Below are 22594 nucleotides of genomic sequence, written 5' to 3' on the forward strand. Positions count from 1 at the left end.
ACCTTTCCTACCGACAACAGTGTTTCTCATTACTCTCAGCGAATGTACAGTCGCGCGTACGTGCTTGCCAGTATTAACATTTTTTCAGCCTTTTTTGCTTCAACGGCAATTTTACGCTTGTCTTATCTTGAGTCTGGAAAAGGTGAAACATGAAGCAGGTAAAAGCAAATCAAGTTATTTTCTAAATGCTTCTGTATCAACTGCAACGGAAAAACATTCTATTCTCGATTTGTATAAGATATGTGATTACTTGTAACTACTTTTTCGCATCTGATGGAATATTTTGGAATATTATCTTGGAATGTTTTCGTATTTCCAGTACATTGAATCTCTTTTGCATCAATTATCTTATTTCTATTGTGTGATTTCTTAATGATGAATATTCCTGTGTTGCTATATCCATTTATGATATTGATATTAATAACGATGAAACTTTAAGCGCAATAAATAAGTTACAGGAGATAGTAGCGTCGAAAAAGAATCAAAAAAATAGAAGAAGTAGAGAGATAAAATAAAAGCAGATGCTTGATAAGTATTACTATTTCCTGATATAACGGAGTATCGCTGATCATCTCCCACTCTTGGATGCACTTCACTACTGGAAAGCGAAGGAGAGGGATCTTTGAAGAAACAAGAATATGCAGAGGACATTCGCGCCAAACGGTCACACGGAACGTATATTCACAGCATTCGTGTCAAACGTTCGCACGGAACTTATCGCAGTAGCACAAGAAAAATCACACGTGTTCGACGCAAGACGTGATCGCGAGTGCTGTTGAATCTATCGCAAATTTTTGCAACGTAAGTGTCCTTGAACTAATTATTATCAATCATGAGTCATTGTCAATTATGAAAATATCTTTTATACATATTTTTGATGTTGTGTAATATTTGTCGCCGCGAATACCGATTTTTATCAGTTGGGAAATTCGATGGACAGTCGTGTTGACGTAATGCGATAGATCGATGGAATTCTCGCTCGGGAGAATGAAATACCGAAGAGACTTGACATTTTAGACTTTTGTCGATCCAAGAGATTCCGAAAGCAAATCAAGGCTAAGCTTTCGCAATTTATGTAAAAGTATTTTATTCGCGTATAAGACAAATCACATCCTCAGCAAGCGAAGCATAAGCAGTACCTGCGAAACAATAATTTTTATTGCCACATCGTAAATCATTACTTGTTTTATACTGCTTATTATGAGAATTAATACTTGTTGTTAAAAGTAGCAAGGAGGAACCGACGTTTCTTCATCATGTATTCTAACAAAATTTATTCTTCGTTGGAGTTTTCTCTATAATTTTTACCATTCAGGATATCAATAATTGAATCTTCAATTAAATATCGCGCAAAACAGAGACCTGCAAATCGACAAGTTAAGGATCGTATTTATTCGTTTTATGAAAGCTTCAGCATCTTTCCAACATTAAATACCTCTATAGTTACAATTTCGCATCCAATTACTTCCTGGAAAAGCATCGACTCAAAGAATTCGAGTAATTCCGCATACCAAAAGACTGCCTTGCGTTGATTCAAGTTCATTGTCGGCGAATTGACTGAATGAGAAAAGAGTGTCATAGCAGAACTCAACAAACTGATTAGCACAACGTTCAGTACATTGGTGATTGTTATCTCGCCGGTTCGACGAATATCTCAGACAAAAATACAACGCGCTTTTGCCCATCTGTGTGTTTACGACAAATAGAACAGCGGTCGCATATATTTAGCATGAAAGTTGAGAGAATCGCATCCGATCCAAACCAGCACCTCCTACCATATTGTGCATAAGAATGGCGGTACAATCTCGTGCCGATTATGCAATTATTTATGATGTTTCGTCACAAATGATGACTATTAATATTACTTGTGAAAAACTAATAAGAGATAAAGATTAATTGTTTGCGTGAATCGTACGTGATGTAATATTTGCAATGTATATGATTGTATTTACATGTGTCAAGCACTTCTTATGCGACACTACGTCGAAGTGCAAAATGCCGATGTACGTGAAGGTACGTGTGTACAGACGTTTTGATCGCTAATACTCTAATTGCGTAGAAAGCGTTTATCACCCGAGATAACAACAAATATTTCTTCCCTCTTTCTTTACTTTGTGGAAATGTTCTCTAATTCCAATAAAGAAGTCCACTTTTTTTCCGCAATGGATATAGTTGTGATATGTCACGTTTTGTGTAGCTATCTCGAGCTATCTTAGCACGTTTGCCTTTTTATCGCATCTTATTAATTCATGACATTAATATAATTACGTTCAGTTTCAAAAGAGTTGTGTAATAGTTTGTTTCAACTCTCTCTTGAAGAAGTGGATCAATTCAATGCGCTGATGGTTTTATTCTTGGTGTGTTTACAGAAAATGACGGTTGTAACTATTGTAATAGGATATTTAATATTACAAGGAGCAGCAGCAGCAGCAAGAATCGACATTGCATCTGATATAACTGTGCACATGAATGATGTAGTGTCAGTTCCATTCGTCTTACATGATCCTCCTGTGCCAAACTTTATATTAATACCACATTCGGATAATGATATAGCAAGATCAAATCTAGCTAGTGACAAATTGGTGCGCAATGGAACTTTTTTTAATGGTGTTTTAAATGTTACCGGTGTATTCCTTGGTACAACAAAATTGTCATTTACTCTAACAAAAAGTGGGGTAAGCTATTGAGAAGTGAGTAACTAAAACTGTCACTTAATTCCTAATATACAACTAAAAGTTCTTTTTTTAAAACAAAAAGGACAATAAGGAGATATTAAAATTGGAAGATGTTTCTGTTATTACCATAACACGACAGATACGTACAATAGATACCATATTCACTATCAGTGTTGCGGTGCTTGTATCCATTCTGTATATTAATTTTGGCTGTGCAATGGATTGGGATATATGTCGCAACACATTGAAAAAGCCAATAGGTCCAACCATAGGTTTCTTCTGCCAGTTCCTCATCATGCCATTGGTAAATCTTCTTTTATTAAGAACAAAACAAGCAATAGGCATTGCACAGTCATATATTTTGCATAATCTTTTATTATCCACATTTCCTATGACCCAGATTTTATTTTATTTCCAGTTAAGTTTTGCCATTGGAAATATTTTATTTCCTGGTCGTCCTGAACTACAAATAGGAATGTTCTTCACAGGAATAAGTCCGAGTGGTGGTGCTTCTAACATTTGGACAGTATTACTTGAAGGCAATCTAAATCTGTCTGTCACAATGACGACATTATGTACTATTGCTGCATTTGGTAAGGAATATCATATCAAATAATTATACTTATATGTTTCATTCATATATCATAAAATATTTACTGTTCTCTGTAGGAATGATGCCATTTTGGATCTTTACATTGGGCAGATATATCTTCGCGCAGGGAAATCTCAACGTACCCTATGGTCAGATTGGTACAGTTGTAGTTGGCCTCGTGATACCACTAGCCATAGGGTTTTTCATTCAAAGAAAGCTTCCAAAAGTATCGAGAATATTGATACGAATAATGAAACCGTTCTCTGTGATTCTGATTATTTTCATCATTATATTCGCCATTGTGACTAACATGTATCTTTTCAAACTATTTTCATGGAAGGTAACTCAATATTTCTTTTATGAAATTGCAGGGAATATAATAGGACGCAGATGTATGTATTTATTACTGTTTCAGATCGTAATAGCAGGAATGGGCCTGCCTTGGTTGGGCTTTTTGTTTGGTTTCATAGTAGCAAAACTGTGCAGGCAACCCCAAGCCGACATACGAGCCATAGCTATTGAAACTGGTATTCAGAACACAGGTGTGTCCATATTTTTGTTACGATTCACCCTTAAGCCACCTGCTGATGATCTAACCACTGGTGAGTGTATCCTAATACATGTATACTTATATTACTATAATTATCTAATTATCGAATTCTTTTTCAGTAATTCCTGTGTCTTCCGCGATCATGACACCGATACCATTGACGATCCTGTACATCATAAAGTTAATTTATCAGTATAGGCAAAAAATAAAGGCTAAAAGGATGTCTAATTCTAATCCGTCGTTAAACAAGGATGAAATTACAAATACTTACAACACCATGCAACCAAATGCATCTCAATTAATTAATACAGAGTAAAATATAAATTTTGTGATAATTTTTACATTTAAGGCTCCTGGGGAGTCGTATCATCCATCTCTTTTTAATGACGTCAGAAGCGAGAAAACGCATGCTAAAAATTCCTGCAAAATACGTCGAGATAAACAGATATATCCACAAAACGACATTTGCGATCGATTAAGTACACCTCTAAAATACTCCGTACACTTTCCTTTTGTTCTAACAATCAACAGATAATTATAAAATAAATGTGACGTGCAATCGTCTTTTCTAACCTAATTTCCTCATTATCTTATCATATTTCCGATTATCTATTGATTTTTAGAACAAAAGGAAAGTGTACGGAGTATTTTAGAGGTGTACTTAATCGATCGCAAATGTCGTTTTGTGGATATATCTGTTTTTCTCGACGTATTTTGCAGGAATTTTTAGCATGCTTTCTCGCTTCTGACGTCATTAAAAGGAGATGGATGATGCGACTCCCCAGGAGCCTTAATGATGATATTTTGACGAGTAGTTTGCAACTTACATATTTATGTATTTTGTGTCAATATTGAAGAATCTCTTATGAGAAATAGTTTGGTCATAAATGTCATATGGTTGTAAATACTAATATCTATATCTATCTACTAAACAATTGTTTAAGAATATGTATATTTTTATAAAGTTTCTACTCAAATAACTATGTAAATAACGACGGTTTTTAATTTAGTTTGATACATTGTTACAGATACAAAGTATTATTTGCCACGAACAAAACAATATACAAAACAAAACGTAGTTTTTTTTATAAATGTTACATGATCTGCATTTATATATTTAAGAAGTGATAAAATAAATATTAGTTTTCTAGTCTAATTTCTCCTCTTATAATTACGGAATTTTTTGTAAATACAAACACTTGGATGCAAATACCGCATTTGTACACAAAATTTGTAGATACATTTTCAAAAAATCTAAATCTCATCTCTGATATAACCTTTAAATTTAAAGTTAACGAACTAAACACTAAAGGTACCAATACATGGGAGCGTTCCGGCATCGAGCGTTAAAGCTTTAGCCAATCAACGTATCAGGTTCCAGAAGTATACTTATAGTTCTTGCAGAAAGTGGCACGTTGATTGGCTACCGCTTTAACGCTCGATGCTCCCATGTAAAGGCACCTTACACATGAAGAATCGAGTGCATTTAGTACTACACCACTCAGCGATTCTTTGGTTTGTTCTTTCCAGCTGCACTGCTGAACTGGTGCAATAAGTTAGAGTGAGAAAACATATACTTGTCTCATTTTAACTTATTGCACCAGTTCAGGGTACCTATTATAGGGTGCGTTCCGTTTCCTCGCATAATGCGCATGAAGCGCACCGTTAGAGTGACAGAGATACGAAAGTAAGATAAAATGAGAGGGAGAGCACTCGGGTGAGATTCTCGAACCTAGGTTAGGTTAGTTCTCGAACGCATGACTGCCTCAGCTCCAAGGTAGTGCAGTCCATGCGATCTCATGCGTTCGAGAACTAACCTAACCTAAGTTCGACAACCTCACCTAGTGCTCTCCCTCTCTTTTTATCTCATTCTCGTATCTCTGTCACTCTAACGCTGCGTTTCATGCGCATCATGCGTAGAAACGGAACGCACCCCTGGACTTCTTCGGAATCAATTCCGATCGGAATAATTTCGTTTCCCCTACAAAAGACAATAGAAATCTAGGAAATAACTGAATGTTCCGATCGGAATTGATTCCGAAGAAATCCATAATAGGCAGTGCAGCTGAAAAGAACAGACCACTTGTATGTGGTATGTATTAATTTAAAAATATAAACCAATCAGATGCAAAAGCTCAATGAATATAGGGTTGCATTCCAAACGTCCTTTCCGAGAAAAATTTTACTTTTAGAGCCTCTGCACAAGACATCCGTAACATGTTAAGTTTATGAATTTCTTTGTGCGTTGGCTTAAGTTTAATTTTACGTACAAGTATGGCTATTGCATTGTCAGTACTTAACGTAACATAACATGTTACGGATGTGCTTGTGCGTTAGCTCTTAAATCTATAGTGTATGTAACATAAACTATTGATTTAGGAATAAAATTTTCCTCGAAAAAGATGTTTTGAAATGTTTATTGGTCATATTTATCTAAAATATCTTGTAAGATAATATGCAACCAATAAACTGGTTTTACCAGTTATATTGGTAATGGCTCCTGCACACAGGACGCGGTAATGCTTGCCGCACGGCGGAAGTTGTGCGACAGTCAATCAATATGCTGCTTTCCGTAATAACCTTCTAGCTCTTACGGAAAAACAACATATTGATTGGCTGTGGCGCGGACTTTCGCCGCGCGGCAAGCATACCGCGGCAAGCTTACCGCGTCCTGTGTGCAGGAGCCATAACAGTTTACGCAACTGGAAAGCACCCGATGTAAACCAGACCTTGTCTCTCTCTTTGGCCGGATTACGAATGGAAAGCATTTTGGAGGGTGCGATTAGATGTAGCACGTGCTGACAAATTCTCATTTGTTTTCATTTTCTAAAATGTATTAACTTATTTTTATGCACATTTTACCAATATTCTTATTTTTTCAACAAATTTACTTATTAATTGCATTTAAATCAATTAATAAGTAAAAATTTAAAAGTGTATAGAAATGAAAATTTATCATTAGCCCGTGCCGCTTTTCGCACAGTTTCTGCTCCATGTAATGGGAGGGTGTATATCAGTTGGACACGGGGCAATTGGACACAGTCCAATCACAAGTCGCTGTTCCAAGGACCCTACAAATGTCTCTAATCACACGGTGCTGTGATTGGCTGTGTCCAAATGCACCATGTGCAAGTGCACCGCTCCCGTAATGGGAGGGAGAAAACAGACGCGGCTTACCGCGCGCGATTTCTAGTTACTTTACAGCGTTTCACGTACCACATACCGCATACCGCGCTACATCTAATCGCTCCCTGAAGTTGTCGGCTTGCGATTGGTTGTTCGCAGCACACTGTCGCACGTTCTCGCCGCTGACTTCAGCGCGTATGTTCAGTTTATGCTGCAGTTGACGATACGAGAGGAGAGTGAGCGAGCAGGACTTTCGGCGGTGCACGTTGGTGCGTAAAATGCAATCTGCTCGTGACGGTCAACGACTCACAGAGTGCTAGTCGTGATCGCGTCTTTCCCGGCCACACGGCAGTGACTCGAAGTGAGAGAAAACTGTGTGCCAACGGAAAGAAAGAGTGAGAGAGAGAGAGGTGTGTGTGTGTGCGAGTATGCGACCGCGCCTCTGCGACGTTACTCGGTGTGTCGATGAGGATGGGAAGTGCTCCGACGACGACGACGACGAGGGACGCCAATGAGAAGTGCGAGATAACGTCGCTGCGGTGCGTGCAGTGCATCATCATCGCCTAGGAATGCTATCGCCGTCCAAGCAGCAGTCCCAGCAGCAGCAACTGAGAGATAGAAAGCCATCGAGAGAATACAAGTCCGATCAGCGAGCGTCACGTAAGTTAGTCGCTGCGTCGCGCGCGTAATTCGTGCGTTGCATAATAACGCGTCGGGCCGAGCCGGGTCGGGCCGGCCCGTTAATGGACATTGTGCTAGAGAGACAAGTTTGTCCGGGCGCGGCTGTGTGTTAACGTACGTCGCGCACGTACATCAAAGTACTCTCCCGTCCCGACTCGCGAGGAGCGTGTATGCTGTTTGGCGGGAGGCGGGGAACAACAACGAGACGGTGATCACTGAGAGTATCTGTAGTCCTTCAAGCGGAGAAACTTATGCTATACTGCTCTGTGTATACATGTGTTATTATAGAGGTCCTCTTGAGTTGTACGATGGATCAGACGGTTTTCTCTTTCCCTCTTTCTCTCTCTCTCTCTGTCTCTCTTTCTGTCTGAGCCTACGATGCTACAAATTAAGCAAAGAAAAAAAACGTATTACAGCTGCCAGTGATAAATACTCTGAATGATCACCGCTGGTTTTTCTTTCTTTCTCTCTCTCTCTCGCTGGACACGACGCGAACGATTAATGATAATTGATGTTTCGTGCATCTCTTTTATCCTCTGTGTTCCCCTTGGACGTGAGTAGATAATTTCAACGTTGCTCGTTACTGTCGCTTGGTTAGATGCTGCACCAAACTGTCTGTATCATGTGATTTGTACAGCGGTTGGTACAAGTGCGTGTGAGACAGCAACTAACAGTGAGCTGACACTCTCTTTATCGCGTCCTTGAAAAATACATAGAAAGAAAAAAAAAAAAAAAAAAAAAAAAAAAAAAAAAAAAAAAAAACTCTTTAACGTCCCGTAAACTTCGGTTACGTATGTTCGCGGAGCGGCGATACGACCATGTATCGTCATCGCGCGTGGTACAGAGCGAAGTATGAACTTTGGCTAAAACTTCTTTTGTAGATGTGCGTATAAAAAAGGGCCAAAAACCTTTGGAAAAGAAGTCGTTCTATTTGGACATAAAGAACCATGCGATTGCGACCAAGTTAGAGGCGAAGATCAAGGAGTTGGGCGGAGTGAGTTGCATTTCATATCTTCTCTCGGGATACTGTGTAGTAGGCTGTGTACGCGTTTCCCGCTTCGTTTCGCGCTTATCGATTTGTCAGAGCGTTTTGGTGTATTTTGGGTGAGTGTGTGTCTCCTTCTCTCATACTTTCTCTGTCTGCCTCTGTCTCTCCCTCCATTTCTCTCTGCCTTTCTCTCTCTCTCTCTCTCTTCCCTTTTTCTCCCTCCTCTTTCTCTTCCCCCTCCTCTCCCTCTCTCTGCCCCTCTCTCGGATACTCTTCCTCTCTTCCCGCCATTTTCGATCGCTATGCCTACAGCCGTTTCGTCGCGCTCCCCCGCTGAGGGGAGGCGCAGCAAAAAAATTCGAATCTCCTCTCGTGATGCGTTCCGCGGCCATTCAAGCCGACCCCGTTGCCGCGCGCGCGATACTGAGTACGCGCGCGATTATCGAACTGCCGGAACGGCAAACTCGTTCCCGAAAACGCGCACGGATCTTACCGGGTCAATCGCCAACGGCCGAACTTCCGCCCGCCCGCCAGCCAGCCAGCCAGCCAGCCAGCCAGCCAGCCTCGCAGTTTTCCACGTCGCGTTCAAACTAATTTCCCGGGAACGATCCCCATCCGACTCTACATTCAATTAGAACAAAATTAACGTAATTACGCTTATAAACTTTCCAAGCTTTTTTCGAATCGTCGAAAAAGGGAAAAAAGAAAGAAAGATGCGCGCCTCGGAGCGAGTTTGTCATCAAATGAAAGTCTCTCTTTGTTATCTATCGACAACAACATAGAGATAAACAATCGAATGACCAATTTACTATATTTCATTTCGCAAAAAAGTACCGATATGACCGGTAGAACGTGTCACCAATAGGCTCTACTTCAGTTTTATTTTTACTTTTACTCTCTTCTCACAAGTAGGTCACGAAAACACGTAACTGGTAGCTTTACATGGAAACCCGATTCGCGATGTCTAAATTTCGCCACGGCTACTTGTCACAAATGTCGAGCGAAATTAACCGAGACGACTGATTCTCCAGCTCTTCCCGGAGACAGAATTGAAAAAAACCTTGTTTCGACATATTGTCTTCAAGTGAGGCGCCTTTGGAATCCGTACACTTTCCTCTCTGTTTTTCACCAGTATCGCGAATTGCTTCGTTCCAAATATTAATCTCACAGCTGATAAATGTCTTTTTGTTTATTTTCTTTATTCCGAATTTCCTTCCTCTGTTTTCACTTGTTCTCCAATGACTCAAAGATATATACTTGTCCAACTCGCAATGTAACCGAGTGTAACATTAAAGAAACACAGATCCGACGTTGGTGAGGCCAAGTCGGTGCAACTGGCGAAGCATTACGGAGGAAGTGGGATTTGCATGCGTGCGTTACGGAGTCGCCGTGTTTCGCGCGAGGCCGCCGCACGTTGTTACGTCGTTACTGAGCTGTGCGCACGGGCTACGCCCTAAATTCAGCCTCTCTCGCGGCACATCGGCTCGCTCGCAGTCAAGCAGACACGCAGGCAGGCACATAAACAGGCAGAGATAGGCAGGCAGACAGCAGACAAGCAAACAGACAGACAGGCAGGCAGGCAGGCAGGCAGCGGCAACGTCGAGTACCATGTTGGCGTTTTACGTTACGTACGTTCGTACTGTTATACGCACGCACGTATGTATCACACGGATCATTGTCGCGCACGTTGACGGCGATTTTTCTGTTGACAAACAATTCCACGATGAAGTTCGCGGTGACTCGCGCCATCTTCAGAGCGACGTGCGAAGTTCTCGGCTGCGGAGAAGAGAAAATACGAAGTGATCGAGCAACGGGTCGAAATTTTTACCGCTGCAATCACATTGAGTCACATTTGCACGCTCGTACACGCAATAAATAGCGCACTGTCGTGCTCTACTTGGCGGTACATGCGGCCTGTAAACTCGACGACGTAATATGCATCGCATTCTCATCACGGAGATATGAAACTTTCTTTCAAAAGGAAAGCCGAAACAACGAATTCGAAAGGAAAGTGAGAGAAAAAGAATCTCTCGCGACGATTGCGGCGCAACATATGACACAGGCTATAAATATATTCCGCACGCATTATACACTTTAACCTTGTTCCATTCGATGATATTCGGAAAAGCCACTTTTACCGAGCTCAATTTCTCTAGCGATTTCTTAACGAACTCGCGCGCAAATAGGCCTGATATTCGATCTTCCGCAGCGGTTGGAGCGCAAACATCAAATAGAGTCTTCTCGCAATACATCTATCAATAGAGTCAGCTGTCAAATTGCTGCTAATCGGAGCCGGCTGTCTCGTGCAGATAACCGTCTGTTGACAAACAAATCGCGAGAAACCGGCGCGCGTCGCGCCACCTGAGCAGCAACCGCGTGCAAAGTCGCGCGATTTCGAAAAATGACAGGGCGAGCGTGGCGCGTCATGGAAGACGGTGTCCTGTGCCGACAGGACAGGATAGTGCGGTGCGAGCGAAACGGCCGAGACGGAAATGCAGCGCGCGCGACACGTCGTCCTCGGCGTCGACGACGAGAGAGGAGCGGAGAGTAACGCGCGCGGCCGAGCGCCGCCTCCAGGCCCCCGTGCCAAGCTGCTAACGGCGAATGGCCATTTTGTGCGTGACAGTTGTCCGCTGCGAGCAGCCGTAGTAGCAGCAGCGAGGCGTCGGCGTGCTTCTCCTTTCTCGGCCGTTTTTTCCATTCGCTCGAGCATCGTTGCGTGGCGTCAGAACAGTTTCCAAGTCGCCCTTCGCGTCTCCCTACCGTCGTCGTCATAGGTGCTTCACGTAGATCCACACTCGCGTCTCCGTCGTGCCACGACTATCGACGAGCAACCGCTACCCATCGCCGCCGCTGCCGCTGTCGTCGTCGTCGTCGTCGCCGTCGCCGCCGCAGAGTCTCGTTGGAAAGAAATAGTCGAGCGCGCGTGACGAGATCACCGCTTGACAGCAGCAACGTCCTCGTTCCTGTAAGCCGCCGCATTATCGCTCGATTGCGCGTCGGACGTGGACAACGCGCGCCACGGACGACCCCACGTGTTCCCTCACGCCGTCCTGGCGCCTTCTGGAGGCTGACGCGCGTTGTATTATTAGAACAACGCTGCTATGCGACCGGACGGCAAGCGGCGTCGGCTGTATGAAGAACGCGCGCGCGCGCTTTGTCGCTGGATCGCGTTCCTCCGTGTAACGGTCGACTTTTGTCGCCGTCGTCGTCGTCGCCGCCGCCGCCGCCGCCGCCGCCGCCGCCACCGCCACCGCCGCCGCTTGTCACTCGAGGAAGGCCGCGAAATCACTTGACGTCAGCGTTAACGCGATGTAAGCGTGTGCGTCCGATGACCGCGCTGCCAAGTAAGCAGGCGATCGAGCCCCGCGCGCGCGCGTCCCGTCTCGTCTCCTGTTTGTATATGTTATACCGCGCGCCCCGACGACGTTCGTTTTGCTCGTTGCGCAAACGATAAACTTCCTCGAAAGTGTCGGACTGTCTCTGTCGATCACTCGCCTTGGCTGGCTGGCTGCTTCGCTCGCGTTCGGAAAGTGCCCGAGGCTGCAGCCCGAGTCGCATATTTTCGCTCGGCGACAAGCGCGGCCGGTCGCGCTCGCGGAGATTCTTTGTCCGTGGCCGGGGAGCAACGGCCTGAGAAGAATGGAATAGAGTTCCAAACGTTGTGCGCGATTGACCTGAAAGAATGCGCGCGATTGCTACCTGAGAGAATGTGCGCTGAGTGATAGCTGGCTACTAGTCCCTGTGTAGTTGCTTCACAGAGTGTTGGCTTTTGACCGCTTGCCCGTTCGCTAATAACACTTCGCGTAGCCATCTCGGTGTCGTCCTCATTCAACGCGTTGTTCTTTATTTCCAGACGATTGAGTTGTTCCTAGTGCGCAGTGTAAGTCTCGTGGTCAGCGACAGAGTGGACAAAGCGGGCTACACGAACTCTGACAGACATAAATGGGTTTGCGCCAGCGGAGGCAGCGGGGGACCACGCTCGCTCAGAAGCGTAGAAGTCACAACGCCTACTCCTACACCCCCGACGCCGCTCCTTAGCTCTGAATGCCCCTCGTCCAACTCTGCTAATCTACGGGGTCAAACTACCCAGAGATCTGTAAGTTGATAAACAAACAGTCACGCAATCGCTTTGCATTGTGAGTAATAATTTCGCGTCTGCATTTTCGAATAGAAATCGCGGGTGGATGCAATGTTGGAACGTGCTCTGACACAGCCGCAACAGTGTTCCGTGGATCTACTAGACAACGCCCAGAGTTGGGGTATTCCTATCTGGTCGACGGATAAACTTCAGACTTGGCTCGAAAAGATCTATGTATCTTTCCATGAGGAGTATAACCTGAAGCATCTGAAGCAGGCCAATCAGTATAACCCAGAGAAAGATTTGAAAGTTAAGCATCTGAAAGGATCGTACGTCAAATTCGAGTCCTTTCGCAGGTACGTGTAATTGTGTTGTAATCACGCGCGATACTTCACAAGTACATGCCGACACTCTCGAGAATATATGTCGTGTGTCTATCTGCAGGAATACTAGACCAGTGTTTCTGGAATTATCAGCGTGGCCGACCTTAAACTTCGACGGCGACCCAGGCTCGTGTCCTTTTGACACGAAGAAGCAGGAAAGGCAGGCGAGCAAATTAATTGGCAAAGAGGTCAAGGAGAACAAGAAGAATATTGAATATACAAATAAGGAGGAGGTGCGTTAGTTGCTGCTATTGTGTAGTATTGTCAATTATCTAACGATTATTCGAGACATGATCGAATCTTTACGTTATAGAGAAACTGTGGTTAATCTCTTCCTTACGTTAGCAGGGTAAAGAAATGACTCGGAGACCCCGCGCAACTGCTGCACGTGCCCGTAGAACGGAACAGTTGGTCTCTGGTTACTGCGAGATTTGTAGTACTCATTATGACGATCTGACAAAGCACGTGCAAACCGAGCAACATGTAAACTTCGCGCGGAACGACGATAATTTTTTGTCGTTGGACAGGTTAATCAATGCAGGCGCTAATGTGGAAGCATTCTTGAAACTGAACGGAACGAAGGATATCGAGTGAGTATACGCAGAAAAGCAGGATTTCGACTTAATCATATGTCCAAACATATTCAAATTTATTTTTATTAAATATATTTTATAGAAATTAAAAACTCTCTCTCTCTCTATTTCGATGTATATGTATGTAATAATTGTGTACTTCATGCGATCGCTTACGATTCTTTTATTTCTGTTGCAGAAAAGACTGCAATTTGTTCCCCAATGAAGATAATAATCTCCACAATGTAGTACTGCCCGAAGAGAAGGTAACCAAAAACACCAAGACTTTAAGTAATTTTAGTGTTGATGAAATAAAAATGGTGCAGTGTAATGGTGCACGCAGGAACCTTAATCTAAAGTTAAGCTCACCGCACAATCTACGTGCTCGTACGAAACACGAAAGCGGCCACCTCCTAAGATCTAAAGGCAGCCCATGGCACGAGGTCGAAAAGAACGACAAGTTTTACGACAAGTTCGAGGGCTGCATTATCAAGAAACGCACAAAGGGCACTATCTGGATCGCAGAGGAGGATACAGAGGATAAGTACACGGAGGACATTCTAAAGGAGTCCAAGCAGGAGGACTATAAGATCAAACCGTTCTCGAAAGATCTCGACGAAGTGTACCACAACAAGGAAGATAATATCAACAGCAAGCACAGCAATTCCGATCCGCCAAATCTGCAACAAACGGTTGTGCACACGCAGAACTGCATCATAAATTCGCATCGTATATCGGAAGACGCGAATTATCTGAAGAGTAAAGATCACGACAAACGCAACGGCGATGAGAACTCTGGCCCCTTCGAGTGTGCGATAAATAAGAAAGATGTAGTCGGGAATAATTTTATCGTAAATATATCCAAGTTGTGCAATGACGAGACCATCCACAGGGACAGTTGCGCATTGCAAACGATGGATGCGAGAAAGTTTTCGGACGATGCTGCATTCATCGACACGTCCGACATCGTTTGCAACGGACACAGCCGCAAAGTTGACCACACAAAGACGTTGCAAGGGGAGCACACCAGGTATGCGAAGTCCAAGCATCATCCACGAACCGGTCGAAGAGGCGGCAGAAACATCAGAGGACGGCATCGGTTATCGGTAGAGGAGCGTCTGATCGAAGACAATCGCGCTTATTACAAAGTCGAGGTACTGGGAAACAAATTGCGATCGAGCGCGATACCAAGTGGTAATTCGCAACACGCGATCGCCAAAGACGGTGACAATGAGATGAAGAAGGAGGAGGCGCCGTCCAGTGAGAAACCGGTAGTTGTTAGATTCAAACGCGTAAGGAAGTCTGAACTGTCATTGCTCAGTGACGAGGCGGAGTCCTTTATGTTTGGTGAACCGAAACGGGACGATTCCAGCGATATTAGTTACGGTGACCAGAGCAGCGTGCTGCCGAGGGATACCGAGAGCGAAGCGAACGAAACGAGAGCGTCACCGAGTTCGCCGTCGTTGATTTCTAGTTCGCCAGTGAAACAAGAGGTTACCGAGGAAGACTCGCAGGACTCTGTACATCTCGGTCGAGCAAGAAAAAGAAGACGTACGCAGGCTGAGGCGTTCATCAAGGACAACACCGATTACTATAAGTTCGAAACGCTGGGTAGCAGATTGAGGTATCAAGCTCCATTGACCGGCATCAAGGACGCCGTGGACGATGGCGGAGAACGCATGAAGAAATCGTCGGAGACGGAAGCTGGCGGCAACAGACCGCAGGCGTACTGTGACGATGTGGAGAAGATTTATCCGTCCAAACCGTCAGCGGAGATTGAGAAGATGCAGTTCTCCTTTGAAGCAGTACCGCAATCCGAACCGTGGTATCAAACTTACCAACGTCAGGATACGGGCGCGGAGTACTGGCACTGCTTCAGCGAGAATGACTCCATGAAGCCGTTTTTACTGCCATATGAGATCGAAAATTTTTCCGAGACCATGCTGAAGAACTTGAACGGCCGAATTGAAGGTAAGAAGAGAGGTCGCGGACGCGGCGTTGGCTGTGTGGGTCGCTCGCCGAGAAAAAGCCCACGTTGCCACGCGTCCACGTTGGCCATAATGTCTACCATTATTCGCAAGAGAGAGCAGCAGCAGCAGACGCCGGCTTCAACTCTGTATACGATAGAGGAGTCGCCGGCAGCCAGATCGCGTACGAATACACCTCGACCAGAGCAGAAGCAGGATGCGAAAAACAAAACTTCGGAGGTCGACGAGGAACTAAAGGAGATGGCGAGAACGATCGACGAGATGCTGAGCGCGAAAGGTATGACGGAACTTGATGGCTCGTTCGAGCCAGACGAGCAGATGCAGACCGACTTTTACGAGTCCAGCGTGCCGAAGGGCGCGCCGTCGAATCTACTGGAGCTGCTCGACAACTGTCACGACATCGTCAACTGCTTAGAGAACTCGTCGTGCGCCAGCTCAGAATGCGGCGAAGGCAATCCAGAGTGTCCGCTTAAGCGACGGAAACGACGGAAAAATCGGACCGGTTGGCCTGACAATAAGATGAAGAGGAAACTGTCGAGCAATAATAGCAGTAAAGTCTTGACGGACAGCGCGTACTGCGAACGGAAAACATTGTTAGACAAGCGGCTTTTCTCGAACAACGGCAGCTCGACCGAGCGACGGACGCTGGTCGTGTCTAACGGATTGTCGGAGCAAAACGATGCTCACGCGCTTACTACGTTAAGCAACGTCGCGGCGATATCGAACAGCACGGAACGGTTCAATGTGAAGAGCGAAATTGATGTCCCGCCACTGGATACCTGTGCTTCCACCGCGTCTCACAAATTATGCTATGAGACCTTCGCGAAAGGAGACAAGAGCATAGAAACCAGCGATACGGGACTTCCGGCGAGCACGGACGACGGCTATGTGGAATCGTCAGTTTCGCAGAATACGATGTGCAAGGACGTCGCGACGGACAATAGGAAATGTTATTCGTCGAGTAAGGAATACCACCCGTACAAGAAAGAACTGTCTGAAATCGAGGAGATCTCCGAGAACGACCCAGGCAACAACGAGAATCAGCTCTCTTCGTCCTATCGGAAAGACGTCGCCAACACGTTGACGATCGCCGAGAGGAACTTTATCACGAAGGCGCCCGTAAGAAAACGCGGTCAACGTGAACATGCCGCCACGTCGGAATTGGCCTGCACGGAGTTGCGCACGGAGATCGAGAACCACGACAACCTGTTGGCATGTAGGAAGGACGCAGAATCTGGTATAGTAGTTCCTAGGAAGCACCACGAGCTCTCGCCGAAGCGACAGCAGCAACAACGACGCCGTAACTCCGAGAACACCGACGGCCCGACGGATATATCGTTGTTGGAGGAGCGTCACCACGGTGTCGGCTTGTGCAGGCGTAGGCGCGTTGGTTCGCGGAAACGCATCTACGCGTCGAGAAGACGGCAATCGAGGCCGCCGGCCGCCGCGAACCTTTCGTCGTCCGATGTCGCGGCGGCGATGTACGAGGACGAGAACTGTAAAAAGGATTCCTACCTGAGTATTACGTGTAATAATAAGAAGCAGCAACCGACTACGACCGCCCCTACCACCGCGGTACGCGTAGGCGTGAAGCGCAAAAGCGAAGCCGTCTCGTCGGAGTCCGTCCAAGAGTCCGACGTGGACTGCGGCACTCCGCTGTCGGAGCGCATTAGTCCGCCAGAATTGTCGCCGGTCGATTTGGGGCAGCGTCGTTCGAGCATCGACTTTCAGCCAGTCGTGCGGATGATGAAGCTCGACGATCAGGTGGACATTGATCACAGCAGTATTCTGTCGGTGACGGTGGCGAGCAACAGACGGCTGAGAAGTTCCGCCATGTCGCGATCGAGCACGGCCAAACCGGTAAAGAAGCGCCTCAAGTCTGGTCGCGGTCAGTTCGGCCGGTGGCTGAAAAACAGCTGAAGACCCGAACAACGATCGAATGGAGAACTCTACTTCGGCTTAAGTCTTGTAATCGCGACTCGGTCAAGCGACAATGGCAAAGTAGTCGACTCACCCGTCGCCGCTGTGGTGTACATTGTGTATAAAAATATTATTTGTGTACGTAGAATAGTATTTAACATCGCTGACACACTATAGAATTCTCTCTCTTTCTCTCTCAGTCTCTCTCTTTATCTTTTTAGTGATACCGTTTTACTTAGTACCGTTCTTCCCGGTGATTAGTTTTAACGCTGCCTAAACGGTATCCCCTACACTATACATTTGTTAGATGCGGTCTTTGTGTTCTCGGAAACAGATGCTCCAGGTTTATCTTTTTCCATTCAATTTAACATTGTATCACTTCTTTTTGTCTCTTCTTTCCCTTTTTTTCTAGTTTTTTCCCCTCTTTCGCATTAGACAATTGTGCATCACTCGATGATGATATAACAGAATCGTTTCGTTCTCGTATCATAGTATATCGAAGATTGTTTCTACGTAGAGTGTATTATATTTTAGAGTACGCAAGACTGCATACAGCTTTATGACAGTGTAATCATTTCTGTATGATGCGCATTACTGAATCTTTTGATTCTCCCAGCGGAACTATCCGTATACTTTATTTCAAGTAAACCTATTGTAAGTCTCATGAGTTCAGAAAGAGAAACACAATTATTATTAAAGATACGAATTTTCCATTAAAATATATTTCATTATATATTTTATTATATATCTCCCTACAACTTCAGAAAATATTTTTAAGTTAAATTTCGTAGGTTTCAGTTTATATTTCTAACTTATTTAATAATGAATTCGTTTTTCTTTTTAGATTACAGTTTTTATCATAATATCAAAAATAATTTTGATTAAAGAATGCAATTAAATGAATTCAGTTGGTTTAACTGGCGTTGAATATTATTAGCATTAATTGTTATCAGTGTATTCTGAGCAAAGGATAACACTTTCCTTTGAACAATTCTACTTCTAAAAAGTTTCCAAGATAAATTTATATTCTAAAAGGTTTAAGCAAAGTAACAAACAAATCGTGTCACGTCAAGCCTTCGCGCTCCTGGAACGCTTTCTTCATCTCTGCTAATTTTTTCCTCTTGTACTTCTTCCGTATAAGCTGTTTTTCCTGAATAGTACGTATCTGAGCTTCGATAGAGCATTCCTTATTCAATAAGTTGTCGAGCTTTGTTATCAGAATTTCACGCGCGCGTTTTTGGTTGTCCCATAAGCTGCGCGTCTCGTGGCATTTGACAATAAGCCCAGTGGGTTTGTGCTTTAACATCACTGCGTTGTTTGTCTTGTTTGTTGCCTGACCACCTGGTCCACTGCCCCGAACAAATTGTTCCTCAAGGTCGGCCTCATCTAGCTTAGGTACGTTCGAGTAATCGAGGTAATGTTTATAAGACTTATTGCGAATCCATGCACTTTCCTGCACGCAATTGGTCATGACACCTAGTGCAAGGAAGTCATTGCAGTTGACCGTTGCGTGGATTCCACTGTGTGTCTTTAAATACATGGACAACCTCATGAACATGATGTCTTATTTTTATGCTAAATCTTTTGGCAATCAAGGTATCTACAACACTTTTTGAGCTTCCAAAAATTTCAATCCTTTCTAAAAAGAAAAGTTAATTAGCTCTGAAAGACAGAATTGCAGTGTGATAATTTTAATACAAAGTTATGTAATTTAAAGTTGAGAAATCCCGCAGATGGCAGAAATAATATCAATTTATTAGTTATAAAAACAAATTGAAATAAATATCATGTCAATTGTAACTTATAGGTTAAGGACGATAAGAGATTAAGAATTTTTAGCACGTTATCATGCTTACCTTTAATTGGAAATCTATTGCTGTCTCGTCGGTCAGATTTTTATTCGTTTTAAAAGCTTGACGTATTCTATATCGAAAATATTTTTTATCCGTGAATTTCAAATTTTCTCCGTACTTCAATATATCTTTATAAAGTTTTAAGACAGTATTTCGGTTCATTTTGTTTCTTTAAAACTACTTTTAAAGTAATATAATTGATAATGTTATATATAAATTATATATTACATGTTCAAATGTTGTTAAAAGGCGGTAGAATAATGAATTTATTCTTTACAACTGAGACCATTGATTTAGGCTGCGCGTGTTCCGAAATTCACTACCAGTACTGAAATTCTATAATATAGGGTGCTTTCCAATTGCTTAACACATCTTGACACACACGTACACAAAACCAGTTTATTGGTCACATATTATCTAAAATATCTTGTAAGATAATATGCAACCAATAAATTGGTTTTGTTTAACACAGTGTACGTAACTGGAAAGCACCTAATTTCTCTTTTTTAACTCAATATCTCTTAGCAATAAATAATAGTAACGTAATGGATTTAATATGATTGAAAAGTAGAAATTTCAAGCTTTAAAGTATTTTAGGAACTGTTCTGATAGCGTCATTTTTGGAGAAGTTACAACTTGTAGACTTTCGTCTATCATAATAAAGTAAAGGACGTCTGTTTCGCCGTTGAGAAATATTACTTGGAAAATAAGGTATGGTCGACCATATTGAGTCATATTACTTCATTTTTTTTTTATTAGGAATAAAGGGTTACAAAAAATGTCGGATCTAGATGCTATGGATGTTTTCCAGTTGCGTAAACTGTGTTACACAAAACCAGTTTATTGGTTGCATATTATCTTAGAAGATATTTTAGATAATATGTGACCAATAAATTGGTTGTGTACGTGTGTGTCAAGATGTTAAACAATTGGAAAGCACCCTATGTCTATTCGAATATCACGACCCCAATTTCTCTTCTTCTTCTTCTTGTTAAATTGGCCAAGGGCAGCTCCTATGTCCCATTAGCCAGATCTTGCCCCAATTTCTTCTCGAGGAAAGTGGCGGCTCGTAGCGGAGATTTCGGAACTAATTTTACAAAAATAATGTTGAATCTATCTATGTTAAATGTAATACTATTGGTTAATTGACCAATGTGTACGGTGGCGACTCGTAGCGGAGATTTTGTAAAATTAGTTTCGACGTCTCCGCTACGAGTTGCCACCGTACATATTGGTCAATTGTCCAATAGTAAGCCAAATAAGCTTGCACTTAAAGGCTATGTATAATATCTTAATAAAAAAAAAAAAAAAAAATTGACCAATAGTAATACATTTATAGATTTATAGATACCAATAGTAATACATAGATAGATTCAACATTATTTTTGTAAAATTATTTCCAAAGTCTCCGCTACGAGCCGCTTTCCTCGAGAAGAAATTGAGGTCGTGATATAACTCAATAATATGGTCGACCATACCTCATTTTCCAAGTAGTATTTCTCAACGACGGATCAGACGACCTTTACTCTATTGTGATAGACGAATTGCAATTGTAAGGCTAGTGATACAATTCAATATTAATCGATTATAAAATACGAAAATGCCGAGCGCGGCGTTGGAGTCGATGCGAGCTAGAGGAAGGTTAAAAAGCCGCTTACACAACTCTTTGAATTTTATGAATTGAACTTTATTAACTCGCGAGTGGGCGCGTTAACGGGATCAACGTTAGTGGGCGCGTATCGGTCATTTTGACTGAAATATATTTAAGAACATATATGTGTAAGAATTAAGTAATAATTAATAAATTACCAATCCAATTATTAAAAGAAACATAATAATTGAAGGAAATAATTTTATTATGTCACTATTTCTTCTTTTTCTCATCTTTTTTTCTCTTTACCATTTTTATATCTAATATGTTTATATGTTAATATGTTTATATGTTAATATGTTTTTATATCTAATATGTTTTTATATCTATATGTTTAGGAAACATATTAAACTTATTATATGTGAATAAATTAAAAATAAAATCTTTATATTTAGGTTATTAATAAATCACTCTATTTCCTAACAAAAGGAATGTTTTACCAACTCAGGTAATATAGCACTACTACGACCATGCTTGAACTCAAATTAGCCTTTTTTCCTATTTTCAAAAATAAAATCATTTTTATTTTAACTGCATTAGTAAAAAAAGACATTCTTTTAGTTTAATAAAATAAAATAAGAATTTCTTGCTTCTCTCGTTTTATTTTGATTAACTTAAACATTGATTTAATAAACTTAAAAATTTATTTGATAAATTTAGAAATAGAAAATAAATCTTTTTGTTTAATAGCAATATTAAACTTATCACATAATGTATTGGTTCAATACATTATATGATAATTTATTGTTTCAATACATTAATACATTCAATAAATGTATTGTTTCAATACATTCAATAAATGTATTGTTTCAATACATTATGTGATTGAAATATTAATTTTAATATCGCTATTGAATCAAGAATATATATTCCAATTACGCGTGCTGTTGAAAATTTTATTGATTCAACAAAAAAAAAGAGAACCGTCCGTCCAACTACGATTCGGAAAGACAATAGACGTTCGGCGACGCTGACGCGGCAGAGATGAGAGACTAACGTTAGTAGGCGCGCTATGGTCTTTTAAACCGACTGCTAAAAACGTATCAAATTTCACAAAGAAATAAGCGTGTCTATACCGTCTACTTCTCCATGCTATACGAGAAAACATCAAAGAAAATTTACGTAAAAGCGAAAATACGATAATGTCAATAGATTAGATGATATAAGTAAAAAACGAAAAAGTACGTAGAAATGACCGATACGCGCCCACTCCCGGGTTAAGTTACATTACAGAATACAATAGCATATTGTACGAAATTAATATTTTATTTAAAAAAATTGACATTCTCTGTCAATTTTTGTATAAGTTGTATATAAAATATCCTAAATTTATAATACGATTTTGCATGTTTCTTGTTAAAATTCTTGGAATTCCAATTCTAAGAGTTTTTGTATAACATCATGCATTTCCAGCTCCTTTCCAATTTCTGTTATCAATTCATCTACGAGCTTATCAGATATCCTACAAACAAAGTCGTGTAATATATATATATATATATATATATATATATATATATATATATATATATATATA

The 22594-nt window shown here is 42.1% G+C and overlaps 4 protein-coding genes across 16 annotated transcripts in view; 2 read left to right on the top strand and 2 right to left on the bottom strand.

Moving 5' to 3' along the window:
- Window positions 1–652: 652 nt before the first annotated feature.
- LOC116852731 (ileal sodium/bile acid cotransporter) lies at window positions 653–4246 on the top strand. Of its 3 annotated transcripts, XM_032833368.1 has the most exons (8): window positions 655–801; window positions 1963–2013; window positions 2370–2675; window positions 2758–2979; window positions 3094–3268; window positions 3345–3607; window positions 3683–3869; window positions 3937–4133. In XM_032833368.1, the coding sequence occupies exons 2-8, from the start codon at window positions 1996–1998 to the stop codon at window positions 4131–4133; spliced, it is 1368 nt and encodes a 455-aa protein (XP_032689259.1). In that variant the 5' UTR covers window positions 655–801; window positions 1963–1995. The 3 variants fall into 3 exon arrangements, with proteins under 3 accessions (XP_032689265.1, XP_032689259.1, XP_032689254.1); XM_032833374.1 differs by lacking the exon at window positions 1963–2013 and having other exon boundaries at window positions 653–801; XM_032833363.1 differs by lacking the exon at window positions 655–801 and having other exon boundaries at window positions 848–2013; window positions 3937–4246.
- A 2863-nt stretch (window positions 4247–7109) lies between these two features.
- LOC116852604 lies at window positions 7110–18279 on the top strand. 6 transcript variants are annotated; one of them, XM_032833126.1, is made up of 7 exons: window positions 7110–7603; window positions 8506–8618; window positions 12469–12711; window positions 12787–13049; window positions 13138–13309; window positions 13422–13666; window positions 13848–18279. In XM_032833126.1, the coding sequence occupies exons 1-7, from the start codon at window positions 7513–7515 to the stop codon at window positions 17554–17556; spliced, it is 4836 nt and encodes a 1611-aa protein (XP_032689017.1). In that variant the 5' UTR covers window positions 7110–7512; the 3' UTR covers window positions 17557–18279. The 6 variants fall into 6 exon arrangements, with proteins under 6 accessions (XP_032689017.1, XP_032689021.1, XP_032689032.1 ...); XM_032833130.1 differs by having other exon boundaries at window positions 7111–7603; window positions 13425–13666; XM_032833141.1 differs by lacking the exon at window positions 8506–8618 and having other exon boundaries at window positions 7111–7603.
- LOC116852626 (probable peptide chain release factor C12orf65 homolog, mitochondrial) lies at window positions 18276–19564 on the bottom strand. 2 transcript variants are annotated; one of them, XM_032833170.1, is made up of 2 exons: window positions 19413–19564; window positions 18276–19191 (listed from the first exon to the last, which is right to left on the bottom strand). In XM_032833170.1, exon 2 carries the CDS (start codon window positions 19112–19114, stop codon window positions 18620–18622), a length of 495 nt encoding a protein of 164 aa, XP_032689061.1. In that variant the 5' UTR covers window positions 19115–19191; window positions 19413–19564; the 3' UTR covers window positions 18276–18619. The 2 variants fall into 2 exon arrangements, with proteins under 2 accessions (XP_032689061.1, XP_032689051.1); XM_032833160.1 differs by having other exon boundaries at window positions 18276–19195.
- A 2743-nt stretch (window positions 19565–22307) lies between these two features.
- LOC116853819 overlaps window positions 22308–22594 on the bottom strand; it is a 4761-nt gene continuing 4474 nt past the window's right edge. For all 5 annotated transcript variants that reach the window (XM_032835070.1, XM_032835067.1, XM_032835066.1 and 2 more), the window contains one exon: window positions 22308–22522. In XM_032835070.1, the coding sequence (XP_032690961.1) occupies window positions 22417–22522 (106 nt within the window). In that variant the 3' untranslated portion in view covers window positions 22308–22416. The remainder of the gene's footprint in view (window positions 22523–22594) is intronic.

The sequence above is a fragment of the Odontomachus brunneus genome, unplaced genomic scaffold (assembly GCF_010583005.1).
Source record: "Odontomachus brunneus isolate Ranch 3 - 2012 unplaced genomic scaffold, Obru_v1 Obru_scaffold_006, whole genome shotgun sequence".
NCBI classification, from domain to species: domain Eukaryota; kingdom Metazoa; phylum Arthropoda; class Insecta; order Hymenoptera; family Formicidae; genus Odontomachus; species Odontomachus brunneus.